This window comes from Triticum urartu, chromosome 2A, assembly GCF_056163025.1.
Source record: "Triticum urartu cultivar PI428250 chromosome 2A, HENAU_Tu73, whole genome shotgun sequence".
NCBI lineage: Eukaryota > Viridiplantae > Streptophyta > Magnoliopsida > Poales > Poaceae > Triticum > Triticum urartu.
In genome coordinates this window covers 721,269,196-721,287,611 of record NC_141874.1, presented here as the reverse complement: position 1 = coordinate 721,287,611, position 18,416 = coordinate 721,269,196, and the positions used below count along the sequence as shown (strand labels likewise).

At 47.9% G+C, this 18,416-nt stretch overlaps 1 protein-coding gene, 1 long non-coding RNA gene and 2 pseudogenes across 4 annotated transcripts; 1 reads left to right on the top strand and 3 right to left on the bottom strand.

Moving 5' to 3' along the window:
• Nucleotides 1–3,147: 3,147 nt before the first annotated feature.
• On the bottom strand, nucleotides 3,148–7,224 carry LOC147987153 (uncharacterized; annotated as a pseudogene). The gene is made up of 4 exons (XR_015617579.1): nucleotides 5,921–7,224; nucleotides 4,679–5,830; nucleotides 3,748–4,599; nucleotides 3,148–3,424 (listed from the first exon to the last, which is right to left on the bottom strand). The product of XR_015617579.1 is annotated as an uncharacterized LOC147987153 (transcript).
• A 2,424-nt stretch (nucleotides 7,225–9,648) lies between these two features.
• On the top strand, nucleotides 9,649–11,885 carry LOC125534317 (UPF0481 protein At3g47200-like; annotated as a pseudogene). The gene is made up of 2 exons (XR_015617577.1): nucleotides 9,649–10,006; nucleotides 10,203–11,885. The product of XR_015617577.1 is annotated as a UPF0481 protein At3g47200-like (transcript).
• An 837-nt stretch (nucleotides 11,886–12,722) lies between these two features.
• LOC147987152 (uncharacterized) lies at nucleotides 12,723–13,381 on the bottom strand. The gene is made up of 2 exons (XR_015617578.1): nucleotides 13,139–13,381; nucleotides 12,723–13,015 (listed from the first exon to the last, which is right to left on the bottom strand). It is a non-coding gene; the product is annotated as an uncharacterized LOC147987152 (long non-coding RNA).
• A 348-nt stretch (nucleotides 13,382–13,729) lies between these two features.
• Nucleotides 13,730–16,456, bottom strand: LOC147987151 (UPF0481 protein At3g47200-like). Its single transcript, XM_087542297.1, has 3 exons — nucleotides 16,274–16,456; nucleotides 14,813–15,204; nucleotides 13,730–14,729 (listed from the first exon to the last, which is right to left on the bottom strand). The coding sequence occupies exons 1-3, from the start codon at nucleotides 16,454–16,456 to the stop codon at nucleotides 13,730–13,732; spliced, it is 1,575 nt and encodes a 524-aa protein (XP_087398423.1).
• Between the last annotated feature and the right edge of the window lie 1,960 nt (nucleotides 16,457–18,416).

Below are 18,416 nucleotides of genomic sequence, written 5' to 3'. Positions count from 1 at the left end.
CGTGGTCATCGCTCCCCAGGCCGGGAAGGTCGCCATAGCCGCCCACGACACCGCCGCCGCCGGGGGTCGCCGCAGCCATCGCCTGAGATCCACGGGGAGAGAGGAGATGGAGAGGGGAGAAAAAGGATAGGGTTCGTCGGGTGGGATCCGGCTCGGTTCGACCGCACCAGCCTCGTCCTAGTCAGCGCATCGGGCACACGCCGATTTGCCACCGTGTCGCCTGACGGGTGGGCCCGGTCTGTCAGATACATGGTCAATACACACTTATACGTCTGTCAGCCCATTTTGTAACGGTTAGGCCAAATAGTGGTACTGAACTGCGACATGCACGAGCAACGGTACTGAGTCATCACGACGTGCGCAAGTGTGATATCTCCTTGCAATTAACTCGACTACACCGAGCCGAGCGTCGCAGAGACTCGCCACGAGCACGATGTAGCTTCACCACGTGGAAGACGTGGTCTGCTACCCAAACATGATAAAACAAAAAGAGCACGAGGTAGCTTCGGGGAAATTTGGCGTTACGACTGCTCATAAAACACAGGCGGTACCCAACACAACCCCCCATCGGCCCACCCCCACCCACCGCCACCAGACAACTCAAGGGCCGAACCATGGCGACGCGCGTCGACTGGCGGCGCAAACACGCGCTGGTCGTGAGCACTCTCACATCCAGCATTACCTACATGACGGCGCTGAGCCTGCCGGGCAGCCTCTTGTCCGGCCAATGCAATGGAGATACTAATCGGGCTCTCAAGAAATCTCCAACACATCTGCTCTTGTTCGGGACTCTTGCGATGAGTGCCACTTATCAAGATCAACTCGCCCCACCGGGCGGCTTTTGGCAAGGCGAAGCGACCGGTGCCCATTACCGCTCCCACGCCTTTCTTCTCCACGTGAGAATCCCGGTGTTCTTGTGCTGCAACGCCTCCTTCTTTCTCATGTCGCTGGCTGTCGTCCTGATCATTCTCCTGATGGATGTATTCGGCGCACTAGGAATCAAGTACTACCGCGTCTTGTTGGTAGCCATGATCCTGGACCAGTTTAGCCTGATCGTGATCGGAGCCTATATCGCCGTGAGCTTCGACCTGTCCATCTAGGTTGTCGTTTGGGTGTCCCTCTGTGTCTTCTTGCTGTTAGCGGTGTTCCTGCCAGGCGCAAGATGGCGGCAGGCGTTCAGAGAGAAGATGGAGCTCTGTGTGCCCCGTAGGCTGAAGATGTTGTTTGCTGGTCCGTCAACCAATGGACACGCAGAGGGGGCGGTAGGCATGTCACTGAAGCTGGAGAAGAGGCGCAAGCTTCTGCTGCTCCTTGCAATTCTCGCAGGAATTCGCGCGTACCATGCCGGTGCGGGCTTCCCACCCGATGACCCATTCAACTACTACGGGTGCCTGGTGTTCTCGTACTGCAAAGCCACCGTCTTTCTCGCGTCCCTATCCATCATCGTGATGCTGGTGAACAGGAAGCCCCCGTCAGCGAGAGGACTGCGATGGCACGCGCTGCGGTTGTCTGTGATCCTTGTCGTGACCGGCCTCGCTGGCGTCTTCGCCGCCGGGCGCTACAGGATCAATGTCCTCGTTCTGCTCTTGGCAGTTTTACTCTGCATCGCGTTCCAAGTTACACCGTCCATCTTCGGAACGGCGGGAGGCCTGGTGCAGACACTGGCACCGAGCCTCGGAGAGGCGGAAGAGGAGGATGGCTCCGAGGACGAGTTGGAGTTCAGCATAGGGGGTGGGACGAAGGAGGAACCCTTCGGAGTGGAGATCTCGTCTCCGATCCTCGGGGGCGCGCTCACTCTGATCCTCGCCGTCCCTATGGTGTCCATCCTCGCCGCTCCAGTGAAGTTGCTCGTGGCAATAATGATCGCCTCAATCGGGGTGCCCCTCTGGCGGAGGTCCTTCACCCCGCTGTCCAGAGCTCTCCAACGCCGGTGCACTGTGAGCCTCCAAGGTACCACCTACCACGCCCGCGCCGGCATCGACTGGTTCCGTCTCCGGCGCCTCCTCGACTCCCCGGGAACAACTGCTGTCCGCGCTATGCCATGGACTGTGCAAGGTGATACACGCGCTGTGTTCGGGAACATGGATGTGGATCCTGATCTTGGTTGCATCGGTTCCCTCGCTGAGGCACAACCTCAAGCTGAAGTTCAAGATCTCCAAGATAACAGCCGTACTATGCCTAGGCGTGCAGGTTGTCTGTGCACCGCCCACGACAGGCACGGTCACGGCTACTAGGGTGAGCACCACGACCACGACTACCCCGTCCACCGTTGCAGGGACGCCGACCACGACCACGACTACCTCGTCCACCGTCGCAGGGACCCCGACCACGACAGTGGGAACTACCTCAAGGTCGAGGGGCCGCGGGGATGTGCCTCTCGTTGAGCCGAGGCCTAGGAGGAACCGCCGGCCCAACAGCCGGCTGTTCGGCCAGGACTGGGTCAACTGATCGGTCATGGTTTTCAGCGATATTACTGACCCTCGAAGCGCTTGTTGCATGCCGTCAAGTTTTGGCCTTGCTCTTGATTTAAATCTGATCTGAGATCTCCACCCGCAAATTGACTTTGCAGCAGATAACTGACTGTTACAGCCGTTGGGAGAAGAGAAGAGACGGGACCATGCTTTGGCCAATCGAGCTGAAGCAGGCAGGGATAAAGCACAGCAACTCTGAACCTGACAGAACTGAAGAAAACGGAACTGAAGAAAGGGAGAAAGCAGAGCAATGCTGGAGCAACTCTGAACCTGACAGAACTGAAGAAAACGGAACTGAAGAAAATTTTTGCAGGCTTGCACTGTTGCACAAGGAGATCACGAAGGTGTTCTGCCCCATTGCAAGGTTGATGAGGCACACAGGAAGAACAGAGGAGACTCCTTGTACATGGCGGTTTCAGGATCATTTGTTCTGGCCGATCTTTCTCTCTAGTTTGTTACACCTTGTTGGACAGTAAAAGGCGTCAGTGTGTGTACTGTGTAGTGTGTACCAAGGTTAGGTGGTGTATCAGTTAGCCCTTGTTTGTCAACGGATAAAATGGTGTGTGGGGTTGCTCTTTCTTTTCCTAGTCCTAGAGGGGGAAACGAGTACATAAATACGGTAAATATGCACAAAGAAATTTTCGGCAAGTTTGCTGTTCAGAACCGAGAGGCTGATATTATCTGATATATTTAGCACACTGTTTTGCCCAAGCACATCCGTGTGTCCAGGCAAACATCATATAATGGTACCATAGCGGGGAACTCAACCATTTGTAGCCAGTAGTGGTCTACTTATTCGCTTTGCGTACTCTGCTTCATTATAATGAGCAGATACAAACTCTAGGAAGATATCAAGTCACTTCACAGCTTTAAGGAAGGAGGAAGAGGGGTCGGCCTTGCTAGCGGACGCTGAAAGAACCATCCCTTCTCCTCAGTGAATCCAGGGGCTGCAGCTGCAATTTATCATGAACAAAAATTGGAGCAATCGTCAGAATCTAACCAAGTATTCATACTACGTATACAAGAAGAGGCTGAATGTCCCTTTGTTTCAAGTAAATGAAAGCAACGCGTGGGGCAAAAAGAAACAAATGGATCGCTTGCTATGAAAAACTCAGACAATTTTACGTACAGTGTTGCCATAAAAAGTTTGCAAATTATGGTGCCTACGGAAATAATATATGCAAATGAAGAACAAGTTTCTTTCCCCTCTCTGAACTGTAGAATGAGATTGAAAATACATAGCAAGAACGACTGTGTTCAAGTTTGAAGGTCTTACCCGGAGCAGCATCTTGACGTGGTAAGACTTTTGGACGATCTGATGGCGTCGTCTCGCCCATCACAGCAGGGAGATGCCCATGGGTGAGCAGGGGCGGAGCCAGGATTTGAACATGAGGGGGGCGAGACAGATAATAATCATTCCAAATTATACACCACACAAGAATATAGTCTCAATAGTAGAATTGATATGAGTGCATGACAACGTATGTTTAGCAAAAAAAAGAAGTTACATATCTATCAACTGAAATTCAGCTCTACGAGTACCATCGTCGAAAATGTGGATAATCTCATCAGATGTGACTTTTGCAGCTATATCCTTTCCAATATAGACAATCGTGTAATGTTGAAGAAAGTCATCACCCATTTTGCCTCGAAGACGCGTCTTCACTAGTTTCATAGCAGAAAAGGCTCGCTCAGTGGTTGTCGTTGAAACTGGAAGAGTAATAACCAACCGCAATAGTCTATCAACCATGAATAGTCCTGAACTTTACCAGTTTTAAACAAACCAACAGTCAAATCAGCAAGTGAATGCAAGCATTTTAGGTCTGGATGTGAGCGAACATCCATTTTGAAATGCATAAGTTGAGACTCTAACCGAGCCAAGTCTTGGTTAGAAAAATCAGCAGGATAAAACTTTTCTGCTAGAGTGCATATCTTTGTCACATCAAATGTGTCATGCAGTGGATTCAAGGATACACAAAGCCTCAATAGCTCAGTGCTTTGGATGCTGAACCGGTCATTTAGCTCGACCAACTGTTGATCTATGGCAACATTGAATACATCTGCTTTATAGTGGTGAAGTGTTGTGGTGTTGTCATGCTTGTTTCGAGATTTAGTCATATCAACGTACCTACAAATGGCAACATATATTAGATTAAAATACTTGTGATGATTAATATTCCAATCTAGATATAGGAAAAGAGACATACTTGGAACTAAAATCGGGGGTGTCAATATCATGCTTCAGACAAAAAGATTTAACCTCTTTTAGAAGTGGTTCCCAGCCATCTTCTCTTAGTTCAGCAAGTAGAAACTTTGTGTTTGCAACACAATCTAATGCGTTTAGAATATCCAGAGACTTCCTTTGGAGCATTTGACATAAAACATCTGTGATCTTCATAATTTTCTCCATGAGGTGCATAATGAATACAAAATCAAAAGAGATAATTATCTTTAGGGCGCCCACTGCATCTCCACGAGAATATCTTGTGACTGAACGATCATTTGCTACACTTCGTAGAACTGCAATCGTAGCAGCAAACATCTTCCTCAAGCTATTAATTGACTTGAAGTGAGAACTCCACCTCGTGTCTCCCGGCCTCTGTAAAGAGCCTATTTGATTTGCCCCTTTTCCCGTATCAAGCTCACCCAATTCAACGCCACGTGCAACTTCAGCAGCTTGATTAGCTAATAACTCATCATTCCGTTTAGATGACGCACTAACAACATTTATCATAAAATTTGCATGCTGAAAAAAATTATGCACCTCGTGTACCTCTCGTGATGCTGCAACAAGAGCCAATTGGAGCTGATGAGCCATGCAGTGCACATAATAAGCATATGGGCACTCATTTAATATTAGAGCTTTCAATCCATTCCATTCCCCTCGCATGTTACTTGCGCCGTCGTATCCTTGACCTCTAATATCTTGTACATTCAGGTTATTATCTTCTAAGACAGTACAATTGCCTCCTTGAGAGTCAATGCAGCAGTGTCACTAACATGTATGATGTCAAGGAAGCGCTCATCTATGTACCCTTCTTTATTAAAACCGAATGACCAGTGCCATCTGCTCCTTTTTAGATTCATCTCTAGACTCGTCCACCATTATACAAAATTTGCTATTGCCAATTTCTTCTCTAATACTTTTCTGCACTTTCCTGGAAAGTAAACCAAGGATTTCTTGCTGAACGGGGTGTGAGGTGTACTTGGCATTTTGTGGAGCATTTTCCAAGACAACATCTCTGACATCCTTGTTATAAGCAGCCAAAAGCTTTACCAACTCAAGAAAATTACCCTGGTTTAGGGATCCTGGAGATTCATCATGGCCTCTAAATGGACAAGCTTGGAATGTTAACCACCTAATGAAATTACAGACAAGGGACATGTTAGTCTTACATAAATACAAAATATACTAGGTTAATTGTTGAAACAAATAAACTTAGTCTTACCTAATGGAATCAATTGTGACTTTAAGTCTTAACCTTGCAGCTGCAACCTTTTTTGTACATACTTGTACCATCACCTTGTCAATGTGGTTCAATCTATTTTTCAGATTTTCATAACAACGGGCTGAATAGCTATGAGCTGAGTTGGAATCTTTGCCCATGTGGGTTATAAAAGCACAATCTTTGCCGTCATTCACCTTTCTCCAGTTTATAAATCCATCCACTGTGAATGCACTTGAACCACACTTTCCAGTTGGCTTTTTCGTAAAGAGGAAACAATAGAGGCAGTATGCACGATGTGTGACAAGTGAATACTCTAGCCAAGGCCAATCAGTGAAATAACTATACTGGAATCGGCGGCGGTTTTTTGTTGTTCCATTATATGGATACTCTTTCATGTATGGATGAAAAGCGCCCTTAGAAACATAGAATCGACGTGCTTCATCCTGCTTATCGGGATGGAGTTCTCAAATCTGTTGGCGTGTACCAGGATCCCTCACATATTTTGTGCTTCTAGTTCTACCTTCTTCTAAAGTTTCTAGTGGTGCCACAATATTGTGATCATCAGTTTGCATATCAACTAGATTAGGGCTGGAAGTATCATCTACAACAGGTTGCTCCTCTGGTGGATTTGCATTTTCAGTTGCATTAGAGCTAGAAGCAATAGGCTTGAAAAACAAATCTATTCTTGCTGTACTCTTCCTCTTCATCCTTCAGTCATTGGAACATTAAACAAGGAGTGGCATTAGAAAACTATTATGCTACCTTATCAAAGCAGTAAATTAAACTATTATCTGTGTAGAAATTGCGCTAATTCACCAAGATTAATAGTGATTCAGTGACGTACCTTGATTCCGAGTTGAAGTTGATCTGTTGATGTATGTATGATGCCGATGAAGTACACAAGTAGTTTCTGTCTTATGATTGAATCGCATGCACTAAAGTGTTGGACCACTGCCCTGGGCGACGGCGGCAAAAGCAGTAAGACTGCAAGAGCCGACGGTGAACCAGCGATGGGCGGCGGCGGGCGGGCGGCGGCGTAGGAAGGTACAGAACCAGAAGACTTGATCGCACGAACGAAATTATCGAGAGGATAAGGGTAGATCGATAGCAGGTAATCTCTTTTTTCTGATATATACGTACATCTAGCAATCGAGGCTCGGTTGATGGTTCCACGTTGGGCCTTGGGCAGTTGGGCACTTGGGCTAGAAAGTTTTCATGTCCAACAACAAAAAGATCAGAAGCGGCCTGTACACATGACACCTATACGTAGAAACTACTGGTAATACTAGTACCTACTAATGAAGCGTCATGGGGGGAGGGGGGGGGGGGGAGGGGGGGTCTGACCCCTGCTCGCACCCCTCTGTCTCCGCCTCTATGGGTGAGGGCCAGAACGATAGCCAGCACTGCGAACACCTTGGAGGCCATATTTTGGGCTCGGTCACTCCACTACTGAAAGAGCTTGTTTGGGTGAAATGAAACTGGGATGGTGCTTGCTATATAACAGACGCCAATGTGACAGGCTCACGTTCGGCCATCGCATAACAAGGCAAATATATCTTGTAGAGTCCACTAGGCCTTCTCAGCATCATGCGATGCTGGAAATTAAGTAGACTATTCAACAAAGGAGGAATCAGTCCACACTATATGTTAAAGGGTGCCAAACTAAACTGCCCAGCCGACATGAGTTCGGCCATCGACATGAATTAGCATGTGCGAGGTGCTAGCTTAGGTAATAAAACTTTTGTCGCATAGGCCATCAACGTGTTGACCACAGGACATACCATTTTATTTTATTTAAACACAAACTGCTTCATTCAGATAAGAACAATACAAATGCAGTTTTGCAAAACAGACTTTGCAATACAGAATAATAACAACCTCTAACATCAGCGAGTTGTCGTAGACGTGAATCACCCACACCGAGAACGTCATTGTAGCAAAAAACCATCTGCGCTGCCATGAGAACTCCACCAAGAATCCTCCTTGAAATTTTTTAAGCCGCTTGAGGCACCCAGGCTATGTGGGATCCGTAACCGATGAATGCACCTTGAACATGATGACAAAGTCATATCCAATGGTTGCGGGTGAGATCTGAAACCGATGAATGCATCATCCCTCCAAACGGTAGCGGGGGACGATGTTTTTTCACCGAGGAAGATCTCACTGATCCAAGGCCATACAAATTTACTAGACCCGTAATGTAAGAACCAAGAACCTTATATTTAGGACATGTTTATCTAGCGAACGTTGTTGGGGGCGAATTGCCAGCGAACGTCCCTCTCGCCATGCCAACATAACTAAATTTGCCATGCATTTTGAGGGAAATGCCATGTACGGAATGAAAAATTCCCATGTATAAGAAATAATTGCCAGTGATCGTTTCTAAATGCCATCCAAGTGATTTGGATCCAATGGTTGTAAGGGCGCTTGCTGGAAGTGCCTTGCCAGCGAACGTTTGCCCATTAGCATTTCTGTACATTTATACATGGGCTTAGAAATAGATTTTTTTAGAAACGCTTAAGAAATAGGTTGATATTCTTTTTGTCTTAGGTTGTGCCACACGGTTGATAATTCGTGAATGTTATTCTGGATGTGTTTGTATCTTGCCTATTACTCCCTCCGTTCCTAAATATTTGTTTTTCTAGACATTTCAAATAACTACTATATACGGATGTATGTAGACATATTTTAAAGTATAGATTCACTCATTTTGCTCCGTATGTAGTCACTTATTGAAATGCCTAGAGAGATAAGTATTTAGGAACGGAGGGAGTACGAGATAGACATATGCCTAGTATCTAATGGGCCGGCTCAGTAGTATTACGTGTGTTAGTTTCTTTCTTTTTCCCTCTTTCCTTTTCTAAATTTCAAAATTATAAATAAAAATTTAAAAATAATTTACTTCACTTTTAAAAATATAAATAAATTTTCATGTAATGTGAAAAAATGTTCCCGCAATTTTAAAAATGGTTCATACCATTTCCAAAAAATGTTCATGATATTTAAAAAGTGTACGGACAATTAAAAGTATGTTCATGACATTTTTAAAGGAAATCATGAGAATGTAAAATTTTGTTCTCCCTCATCGCCCCGCACAGCCACACTCGGATGCTGAGGAGACCTGGTCTTTGGCTCCTAGATGGGGATGTACCTTGAAAATGAATCCTCTCTCTCGCCTCCTCTCCACTGAAAAATGAGGTGCACTGTGGCAGTGAGATTCGTACACGATCAGACGACGAAAAAAACACAATCTGAAGTGAAATGAAAAACAGACAGCCAAATCCCTAAAAAAACAAACGGCCAAAAGTTAGGATAAGTGTAATTTTTTAATTCTGCTGAAATAGTAAAACAAACCCACGCAACCCGGATCGAAACCCAAATGCAAAACGCCTCACATGCAGCCAACACCTGTGCAGTCCTGGCCATGGACAGCCCGGCCCGGTCGGCCCGACCCAGCTCGACCCGACCTTATCCACGGGATGGGCTCGGGCCTAAATTTTGAGCCCGATGGCCAGGCTGGGCCCGGGCCTGTCATTTTTGCCGTTTAATGAAGAGGCCCGGCACGTGGCCTGAGGCCCGATGGGCTTTTAGCATGATGGGCTGGGCTTGGGCCCAATTTTTAGGCCCAACAGCCGGGCCGGGCCTGGGTTTTTTGTGTCGGGCTTTGGTTGGCCAGGCCCGAGGGATGGCCAGGTATAGCTTGAGCCCCTAGGTCCGGGCTTCAGGGCTTCGGTCCGTTGTCCCCGGCGCCGCCGTGAGCGAGAGCCAAGACGCACCATGTGTGTTACCATAGATGTCGGATCTGAACGGACGCGGGGGCAGATAGCATTGGCGAAGAGGAGAAAGGTAGCCGCTTGGATATTCTGATCCATTTAGCAAACAATTTGGCTGGTTTCGAGAAAAGAAACAGTCAGATCTAGATGCAAAGAAGTTTCTTCGGGCCGTTCCCTATTTTCCCCTCTTGCCAGTAGATCCGCCGATCTCTCTCTGTCCATGAGTTCCGCTCCTCGTCAATTTTGTGAGTGTGGATCTCTGGTTCACTCTGGTAATTTTGGTCCAAGACACATCTTCCAATGCAAAGTAAAGGTACGTGACGATCTAGGGTTACTTTCATATGTCATTATGCTACCTTATGTCCAATTTTGTGAATAATGTCGAGGCGTGTCTTGCGAGCTTCCCCTGCCGATGTATTTTGACCAAGCAATTGTAGCTGCGAAATTGATATTTATTATTGTAAATCACATTTTCACTGCTCAGCAATTTGAGTTTCTCTCTTACATAGGTAAATTTGCTGCTGCTGAAAATATTGCGAGCCATCTGCTGACATCTCTCAAGGTTGATCGGCATCCTGAATAACCAAGCAACAAATGGCTGCCCGTGAAAGGTCAAGATTCAAATGTATAGACATAGATAAGATGGCCAGTTCCATGACGAGGGATATCAAATCTTTCTGGTCACAATATGATCCGGGTTGTTATGGCACTAACATGTGCCCAATCCATAGAGTCCCAGAACACATTCGTGAGGTTGACCGTGTGGCCTACGAACCAATTATTATATCGTTTGGCCCGTATCACCATGGAGGCCAACACTTTCAATACATGGAGAAGAAAAAATGGGAACATTTAGACAGGGTACTAAAACTGAACTGTAATAGAACTCTGCATGATTACATTAAAGCAATCGCCGAAGTAGAGAAGCAAGCAAGGAAATGCTACTCGGAGCAGATAATAATGGAAAGGAAAAAGTTTGCGCAGATGCTTTTGTTGGATGGGTGCTTCATACTTGTGAATATTGATGAAAATGTCGGCACCAGGATATCAAATTCCAGAACTTTGAACCAAGGACCCACCCAAACAGAAGTTGATGGAAACGTGACGGGAGAAGAGCTGGAACAGATTTATGTGGAAATTATTCAGGAAACAGGAACAAATACCAGAGAGGAGGATGCAAACCAACGGACAAGCGTTCAGAACAGTTACGGTCCCGGGGATTGGTTGAGTGGCCCTGCATGGCATGACATGCTCTCCTTGCTGGAGAACCAGATACCCTTTTTCGTTATGGAGAGGGTCTACGAGTTAGTATCAGGTGAATGTACAGAAGTTGGATCGCTTTGAAGAAAAGCTGCTGAACTTGTAGAGGTCCTCTTGCGTCATTATCCAATAGCTATACAAGAGAACGATAGACCCAAACATTTCCATCATCTGCTCCACTTATATCACACGTACTTGAGACCTAGTCAGAAATTTGATGAGGAGCTTCAGTATCAGGGGAAGACAGGTTATTTTCTACGTCGATGGAATATGTCAGGTAAATCAGTTGACCCTGACAAAAACCTAGAGCAGATGGAGCGCTTGGAAACAGGTAAGCTTTTTAAGCGTTGGCGTCGAGCAGAAGAATACCATGAAGCGGGGGTTCAGTTCATGCGTAGGGAGTATGACGGACAAAGTAGGCATTCTCTGCTGGACATAAGGTTCATCAATGGAGTTATGGAAATTCCGTGTTTGCCAGTTGACGAGTCCAGTGAATCGGTTTTCAAGAACCTGCTAGCACTGGAGCAAATGGACTACAGGTTCGGCAACGACATCAGTGCCTATGTCACTTTCATGTCCCAGATCATGGATACGCCTGCTGATGCCACGCTGCTGGTTGAGAAAGGCATAATTGTGCATATGTTGGATAGTGACGAAGAGGTGTCAGCTCTATTCACTAGACTCACCAAGCAATTGACAATTAGGTTTGATTTAAAATATTACTTAAAACCTTTGTGCCACAAGTTGGAAGCCCACTACCAGAATCGCTTGAATAGATGGATAGCTTGGTTATGGCATAACCACTTTGTAAACCCGTGGTTGGCGTTGGCAGCGTTCGCTGCTGTAGTGGTGCTTGTCTGCACCATCGTCCAGACCATATATACTGTGTTGCCCTTTGTCAAACCTGCATAATGTAATTTAGATCATCTTTATTCTTTTTTTTCGCGAATACGCAAAAGCTTTGCGTATCATTGCATTGATAGGTAGAGTAGCGATACATGTGGGTCTTACAAGATGAATGGTGGGCTAGTTAGCTCGTGCGCAAGGACGGCCAGCATCGATAGCCTTGGCACACAGACGACGGGGTGTGCTGCCCGATCAGACAGAGCCTACGTCTTTGGCAGGATGAGGGCCATGCCCTTGGCACCGGCGCGCGCCCATAGCCGCGCCTCCTCCTGGATCATGTGCACTACGCGTCCCACAGCAGGCTGGTCGCCGTCGAATAGGCACCTGTTCCGGTGTTTCCAGAGGTGCCAAGCGGTAAGGACGGCAATGGAGGCGAGGCACCCGTTCATTTTTATTCTTTGAAGAACTTGGCTATGTGTCCAGACAATTTAGCTTACTATTGTGTCTATCCATGGTATCCTCTCCTGTTCACAGGGAGACAGGACTATATGCTCTGACAGACTTATAGAGCTCTTTTCAGAGCGCCCACGACCTTTCGCTCAGTAGGGCACGGAATGAGAGCATTGCTTTTGATGTATCATTTCACTCGTATAAATAATTTTCGCGCAAGACAGGATTCACATGTTGTCTACTGTGCCCTGGTCACATAAGCGTCCCGTTTCTTCATGAATGTATGTAAAGACTGGGAAAAAAAAGCTAGCGCATGCTTTTATCTCAAGGAATTTATCGATTTGGGTTCGATTTTTACAGAAAGTTAAATTCGAGAAATATAATTGGTAGTGAGGCCAACAAAATATAATAAGTTGTTTAAGCAGTATCGATTGGAAATTTGGAATGGGGTAACAGAAATAGTTAAGACGAAATTCAGACTGTAAGACGTGAACGTTTATTTCCGTAGCAACACATGGATATTCAGCTAGTAGATACATGAGTTGCAAGCTCTTTATTTTAACACACACGAGTGACAAGCTCAATTATTCAATACGAAGCAGACACATTCTCGTCCAGAGCATATATTCCTCCATGTGGGTCGCGATAGTATCATCCTAACACGCCTTGGCCTTGCACGACGGAGAGGGAGAGCGTGGAAGGATCATGGTATTGGGTAGGCCGATAATGATTTTCTCGTCTCTGGCATACATCCGTTCTTTTGCTCCTAGAAACACAAGAAATGCTTAAAGCTCCGGACTGTAAGCCTCAGTAGTAAATGCGTACTAAATAATCCCCAAAACAAGTAGCAGAAATTAAGTTGCGAGATCACAACGAAGAAGGAACATACCTTTCACCGGCGTGCTGATTGCCAGCACCTTTCTCTCTGGTAGGCCATGGTTCAGTTCTGGGAGCCGTCGTGCAGCAACAAAAGGGAGTAATGTGACGGACATAGCCAGGAGAATGGCAATGGTGATAGCATGCTTGGAATTCATCTCAACACAACCTTCAGAGATAAGGAGAACAGATGAACTCTTTCTCTATCACACCAGCTTTTATACCCATCCATCCACCCACTACCATCTTTTCTTGATATTTTTTTCCATATGTTTGGCGCTTGGATGCTTGCATTCTTGAGAACTCTATGTTAACTAGGTGGAACAAATATCTTCTAGATTCCTATGTTCACAGCAATTTCTACTAGTAGTTCGGCATGGTCACCGCCCAATTTAATGATACAGATGGCAGCAACATAAGGTCTCCAAATTGATAGAGGATATTCTAATAAATATTTTGTAAGAGTACAAGGCCAACTGAATTGTTTGCCAGATAGAGATACATTGAATACCAACAGTTTATGATGAAGACCAAAAAATGCATGTAAAGTACCATACAAGTTACATGTCCTACTGATGACCCAAACCTGATTCATTTGCAGTGGTTACTCATGACCAGGGGGTTTCCTGTATGCTTCGATAGTGAAGATGGTTTGCACGATGGTGCAGACAAGCACAACACCCGTCGCTACTGCAGCTAAGGCCAACCACGGATTACTGAAATGATTCATCAAGAGCCACGCAATCCATCGGTTCAGGCGACTCTGGTAGAATTCTTCCATAGCCTGACAAAGTGATTTTAAGTAATGCATACCATTGAAATCAAACACAACATCTTTACTAAGCATGGTAAATAGATCAGAGACATGTTCGTCGCAATCAAGTTGGTGCACAATTATTTCTCTTTCAACAAGTAGTGTTACATCTTCTGGCATACAAATAATCTGTGACAGGAAGACAATGTAAGCTGTGAAGTCATCTCCAAACTGAGGACATGTTTGCTCAAATGCAATGATATTCCTGAAAAGACTGCCTGAATATTCATCAACAACAAGGGATGGAATTTCAATGGAACCATTGCTAAACTTAATGTCTAAGAGAGAATGAGGATCCATATTATCGTATTCGCGTTTCTTAAACTTGACTCCTGCCTCTAGATATTGTGCTACCCGCCTCCATCGATTCAGTTCTTGACCTGATTGTAGGGAATCCTCCTTCTGTTGAGCTAACTGAATTTGCTCGTTGACCTCAGGATGATGACCGAGTCTAAAATATCTCCATCCGAAACTAAAAAACCTATAAATGTACTGAGGTCCAACCTGATAATGATGGCTATTATCCACCTTTGGATTAGGCCTAAGATACATATGACACAAGTGAAGCAAATGTTGAAAATCTCCTGGCCTGTTGGGCCCTCGGATTGCCTTTGGATAAAAAGAGAATGCTTCTTCCACAACTTTGTTCAAAGCATCAGTGATGGATGGAGCCAATGGGACACTACCAGAAGCTAGCTCATAGAGTTTCTTCACAATGAAAAATGGAATTTGATTTTCCAGCAAGAACAGGTCATGATGGAGGAATCTATCATGAACCACATCGCAAATGCTGCATGGTTTTGACCATCTTCATTTGCCCCTTTTCTATCAGTCTGGTTACCATCAAAAGCAGCTTCGCTCCCTGTGTTTTGCCTATCATTGTTTGAATCAAGAGATGTCTGTCCCCCTAGCATATTAGCATCTTCAACAACTATTTCCTCTAGAGCACATCTCTTACTCTCTGCTTCCTTTTTCTGTGCTATAATTTTTTCAATTCCACCAAGAGCAACTAGAATGAAGCATCCGTCCAGTAAGAGCATACGCATAAAATCCTCATCAGTCATATCAATATCCTCAGAATAACAGTACCTTGCTTCTTGTGCGAAATCCCTGGTCGCCAGCAAGTAGTCCAGTAATGTTTTCGTAGGGTTCAATTTAAGAACTTCATCTAGATAACCCCATTTCAACTTCTCCAGGTTCTGCAACTTTGCAGCTCCATGGTGATATGGAGAGTAAATTGCAAAAAACCACCACAATTGTGGACTCTAAATCAAAAAACCACCACCATTCCTTTTTTTTTTGTAAAAACCACCAGGTATTCAGTAATCCTTTTGTAAAAAACACTAACCGATCAATAAGCAGCTTTTAACACAGAATCTGACAGATGGGACCCATTTGTAAGTGCTGATGTGGCGGTCAAATGTCACACCGTTAGCCTATACTGTTAAGTCGATAGGGGCTTTGACTCGTGCGGCAGCGCCAGCCACGGTAGCTGGGTCTGCACGCACGCGCGCCCCCCGGTGCAGCTGGGTCCCCCGAGCCCACCGCCCTCGCCCTGCGCCGCCGTCGGACATGGCGCACCGCCCGCCGCTGCAGCTCCTGCCCGCCATGGACATCGCTCTGGACGACGCTCGGCTCGTCGGAAGCCAACCAGCGCCAGCACTGGACGCGGAGTTCTTATGCTGCTCCACCTCGTGCAAGCTGTGCACGTGCGCCGCCTATATGCTCAAATGGATTAGCAGTAGGCCGGACGCCTCCTTTCCGCCATGGTCGAGCTCCCAAGAGGCCCTCCTCTATCTCCTTGCATTTGATCGAACACCTAGCAGGCAGCGTGGCAAGACGCGGCCGCGCCGCCTGGGTAGTGCGCCACTGGGTCTTCAAGGTCCTTGACAATATCCACGACCACCCCATGCTCCTCAACCTCCCAGATAACGGGCATCGCCGTGCTGGCCGCATACTTCGGCCGAGCTGTCGCCGCCGCCGTGCGCTGTCACCGCCGCGTGGTGGCCACCACCGCGCCGCCTCTGTGTCGGTGCGTCCGAGCCGCCGTGCAGGCACGAGACCTCGGCTCACGCCCTGGCCATCGTGCTGCTCCGAGCCGCTGGACGCGTCTGAGCGCGGGGCTCGCTGTTCGCCATGCGCACGCAGCGCCATCCGAACTCGCTGGTGCACGGGTGCTCCCGGAGGTGGTCAGTGACTCAGGTCTTCAATCCATCCGCCAGTACATAGCTGGCTAGCCTCCGTATGAATCAATCAAGCAGCTTGTTGTGCACCTGTACGTGCGTATGTATTCGCGCGCGAACGACGACGGGTTCCGGCGTTGATGTGGCTCACCTCGACGGCTTCGCTCCACGGCTCGGTGCTCGTCGTCTCCAAGCTCCGGCTCTTGCCCAGCTCGGTGCGGCACCCGAGGAACCTCCTGGAGACGCGAGGAAGCAAAGAACGTGGTCCGGGGCTAACCGGAGCTGGAGATCGTGCGGCATAAGATCCACCGGCTTTGACCTCCGACCGAGCCATGGCCACAGCTATGTGGCTTGCGGACGCGCACAGAAAGAGGAGAGGAAGAGGAAAAGAGGGTGGCGGGCCGCGGGCGCAAGGAGCAGCGGCGGCGGTGCGAGCTGCCCAGACGTGGCGGCGGGGCCGGCCGGCGCGCACGAGGGCGGCGCTGCCGTATCGACCCCATCGGCGGCGGCAACGCTAACTGTAGTGGGGTGGGTCCCAAGTCAACCTAACGGGTGATCCAAACGGTGTGACAAGCGCCGTCTTCATCAGCGCCACGTGGCACCTGACAGTGAGACCTACTCATCAGGTTTTCAATCAAATTGCTCTAATTGACCTATCAGCGTTTTTCACAAACTGTCAGCACAATAGTGGTGGGTTTTTGCAAAAAAACAAATGATGGTGGTTTTTTGATTTAGGGTCCCCAATTGTGGTGGTTTTTTGCAATTTACTCCATGCAGGGTACACAGGAACATGACTTCTTACTAATATGCAGGAGCTCGGCTGGAGAATGGCTACCATTACGGCAGGTGCAGGTGGCTGGGTATTCACAGATACATCACCTCCGCCTGTTCGACCAAACCAAAAATCAACCAGTCATCACAGATCAATGAATCAACCAACAATCTGTGGTTGATGACTGGACTCTCAATGGCACCGAATAACGGCGACGTACCTGCAACTGGTGGTGCCACTGGATGTCGTTGTTGTCGAAGCCGACGCGATCTGCTGCTGGCGAGGCCGGGGCAGAGGCCGCCGTCGATGGATACCATGTTGATGGGGCCGAAGCCGACCTCACCGAGGAAGTTGGAGGTGGATTTGTGACGGACTTGAGCACGTCCAGGTGATGGCTTGCAGCCTTGTCATCGCCAACATATGTGAAAGGTCCTCCAAAGAAGGCAACCGCAGGTTCTTCCTTGAGCGTCGCTGCCGCACCCGCCCCGACCGAGGCCGCACCTCTTGCTCCATCATAGCGGCGGCCGCCGTCCTGTCTGAAGCACGCGAGGAGGCCCATGAGTACGGACCGGCAGCTCAGGAGGACCTTCAAGCCACGGACTCAGGAACCACACCGAGAGGAGGAACATACCCCGAGCGAACCCCGGGGAATTGCAGAGGGGAGCCAAGTCGGCGGTCCTACCGGAGGGGAGTGAGATGGGATCTCGACCGTCACGTTGGACTGTACATGGGGGAAAGGAGGTCGATGGGCTCAGCTAAATCGAGGGAGCAAGACAGCCATTCTACACGTACATGACTTTACAGGATGTTACACACTCCTTCCAAACTTAATAAACAGCCCCCTGATTTTCATGGGGGTGGGCCCGCGTACTCCCCTTACACCCAATCAAAAACTGCCACATCAAATCAATCCTGTAAAAACCTGTATGTGTATCATTGCTTTTTTTGTACGCTGGCAACCTTTGATGGGTCTCTCCCTTGATTGTGTTGGGGAACGTTGCAGAAAACAAAAAAAATTCCTACGTTTTCACCAAGATCCATCTATGAGTTCATCTAGCAACGAGTGATCGGATGCATCTACATACCTTTGTAGATCGCGAGCGGAAGCGTTCAAGAGAACGGGGATGAGGGAGTCGTACTCGACGTGATCCAAATCACCGGAGATCCTAGCGCCGAACGGACGGCACCTCCGCGTTCAACACATGTACGGTCAGCGTGACGTCTCCTCCTTCTTGATCCAGCAAGGGGGACGGAGAGGTTGATGAAGATCCAGCAGCACGACGGCGTGGTGGTGGATGCAGCAGTCACCGCAGCAGGGCTTCGTCGTTCTTCTGCGAGAGGGAGAGGTGTAGCAGGGGAGAGGGAGGCGCCAAGAGTCAAGGGTGCGGCTGCCCCTCCCTCCCCCCTTTATATAGGCTCCCCTAGGGGGGGCGGCGGCCCTAGGAGATGGGATCTCCTAGGGGGGGCGGTGGCCAAGGGGTGGAGTGCCCCCCAAGCCAGGTGGGGCGCCCCCCACCCTAGG

What these genes read in the sequence shown, in the direction of transcription:
- LOC147987151 (XM_087542297.1), bottom strand. Translation starts at nt 16,456, where the DNA reads ATGGCTCGGTCGGAGGTCAAAGCCGGTGGATCTTATGCCGCACGATCT. An exon ending in CGTGGAGCGAAGCCGTCGAG is followed by an intron (nt 15,205 to 16,273) that starts GTGAGCCACATC and finishes TTTTTGATTTAG; the next exon opens with AGTCCACAATTGTGGTGGTT. An exon ending in CTTGATTCAAACAATGATAG is followed by an intron (nt 14,730 to 14,812) that starts GCAAAACACAGG and finishes AAAACCATGCAG; the next exon opens with CATTTGCGATGTGGTTCATG.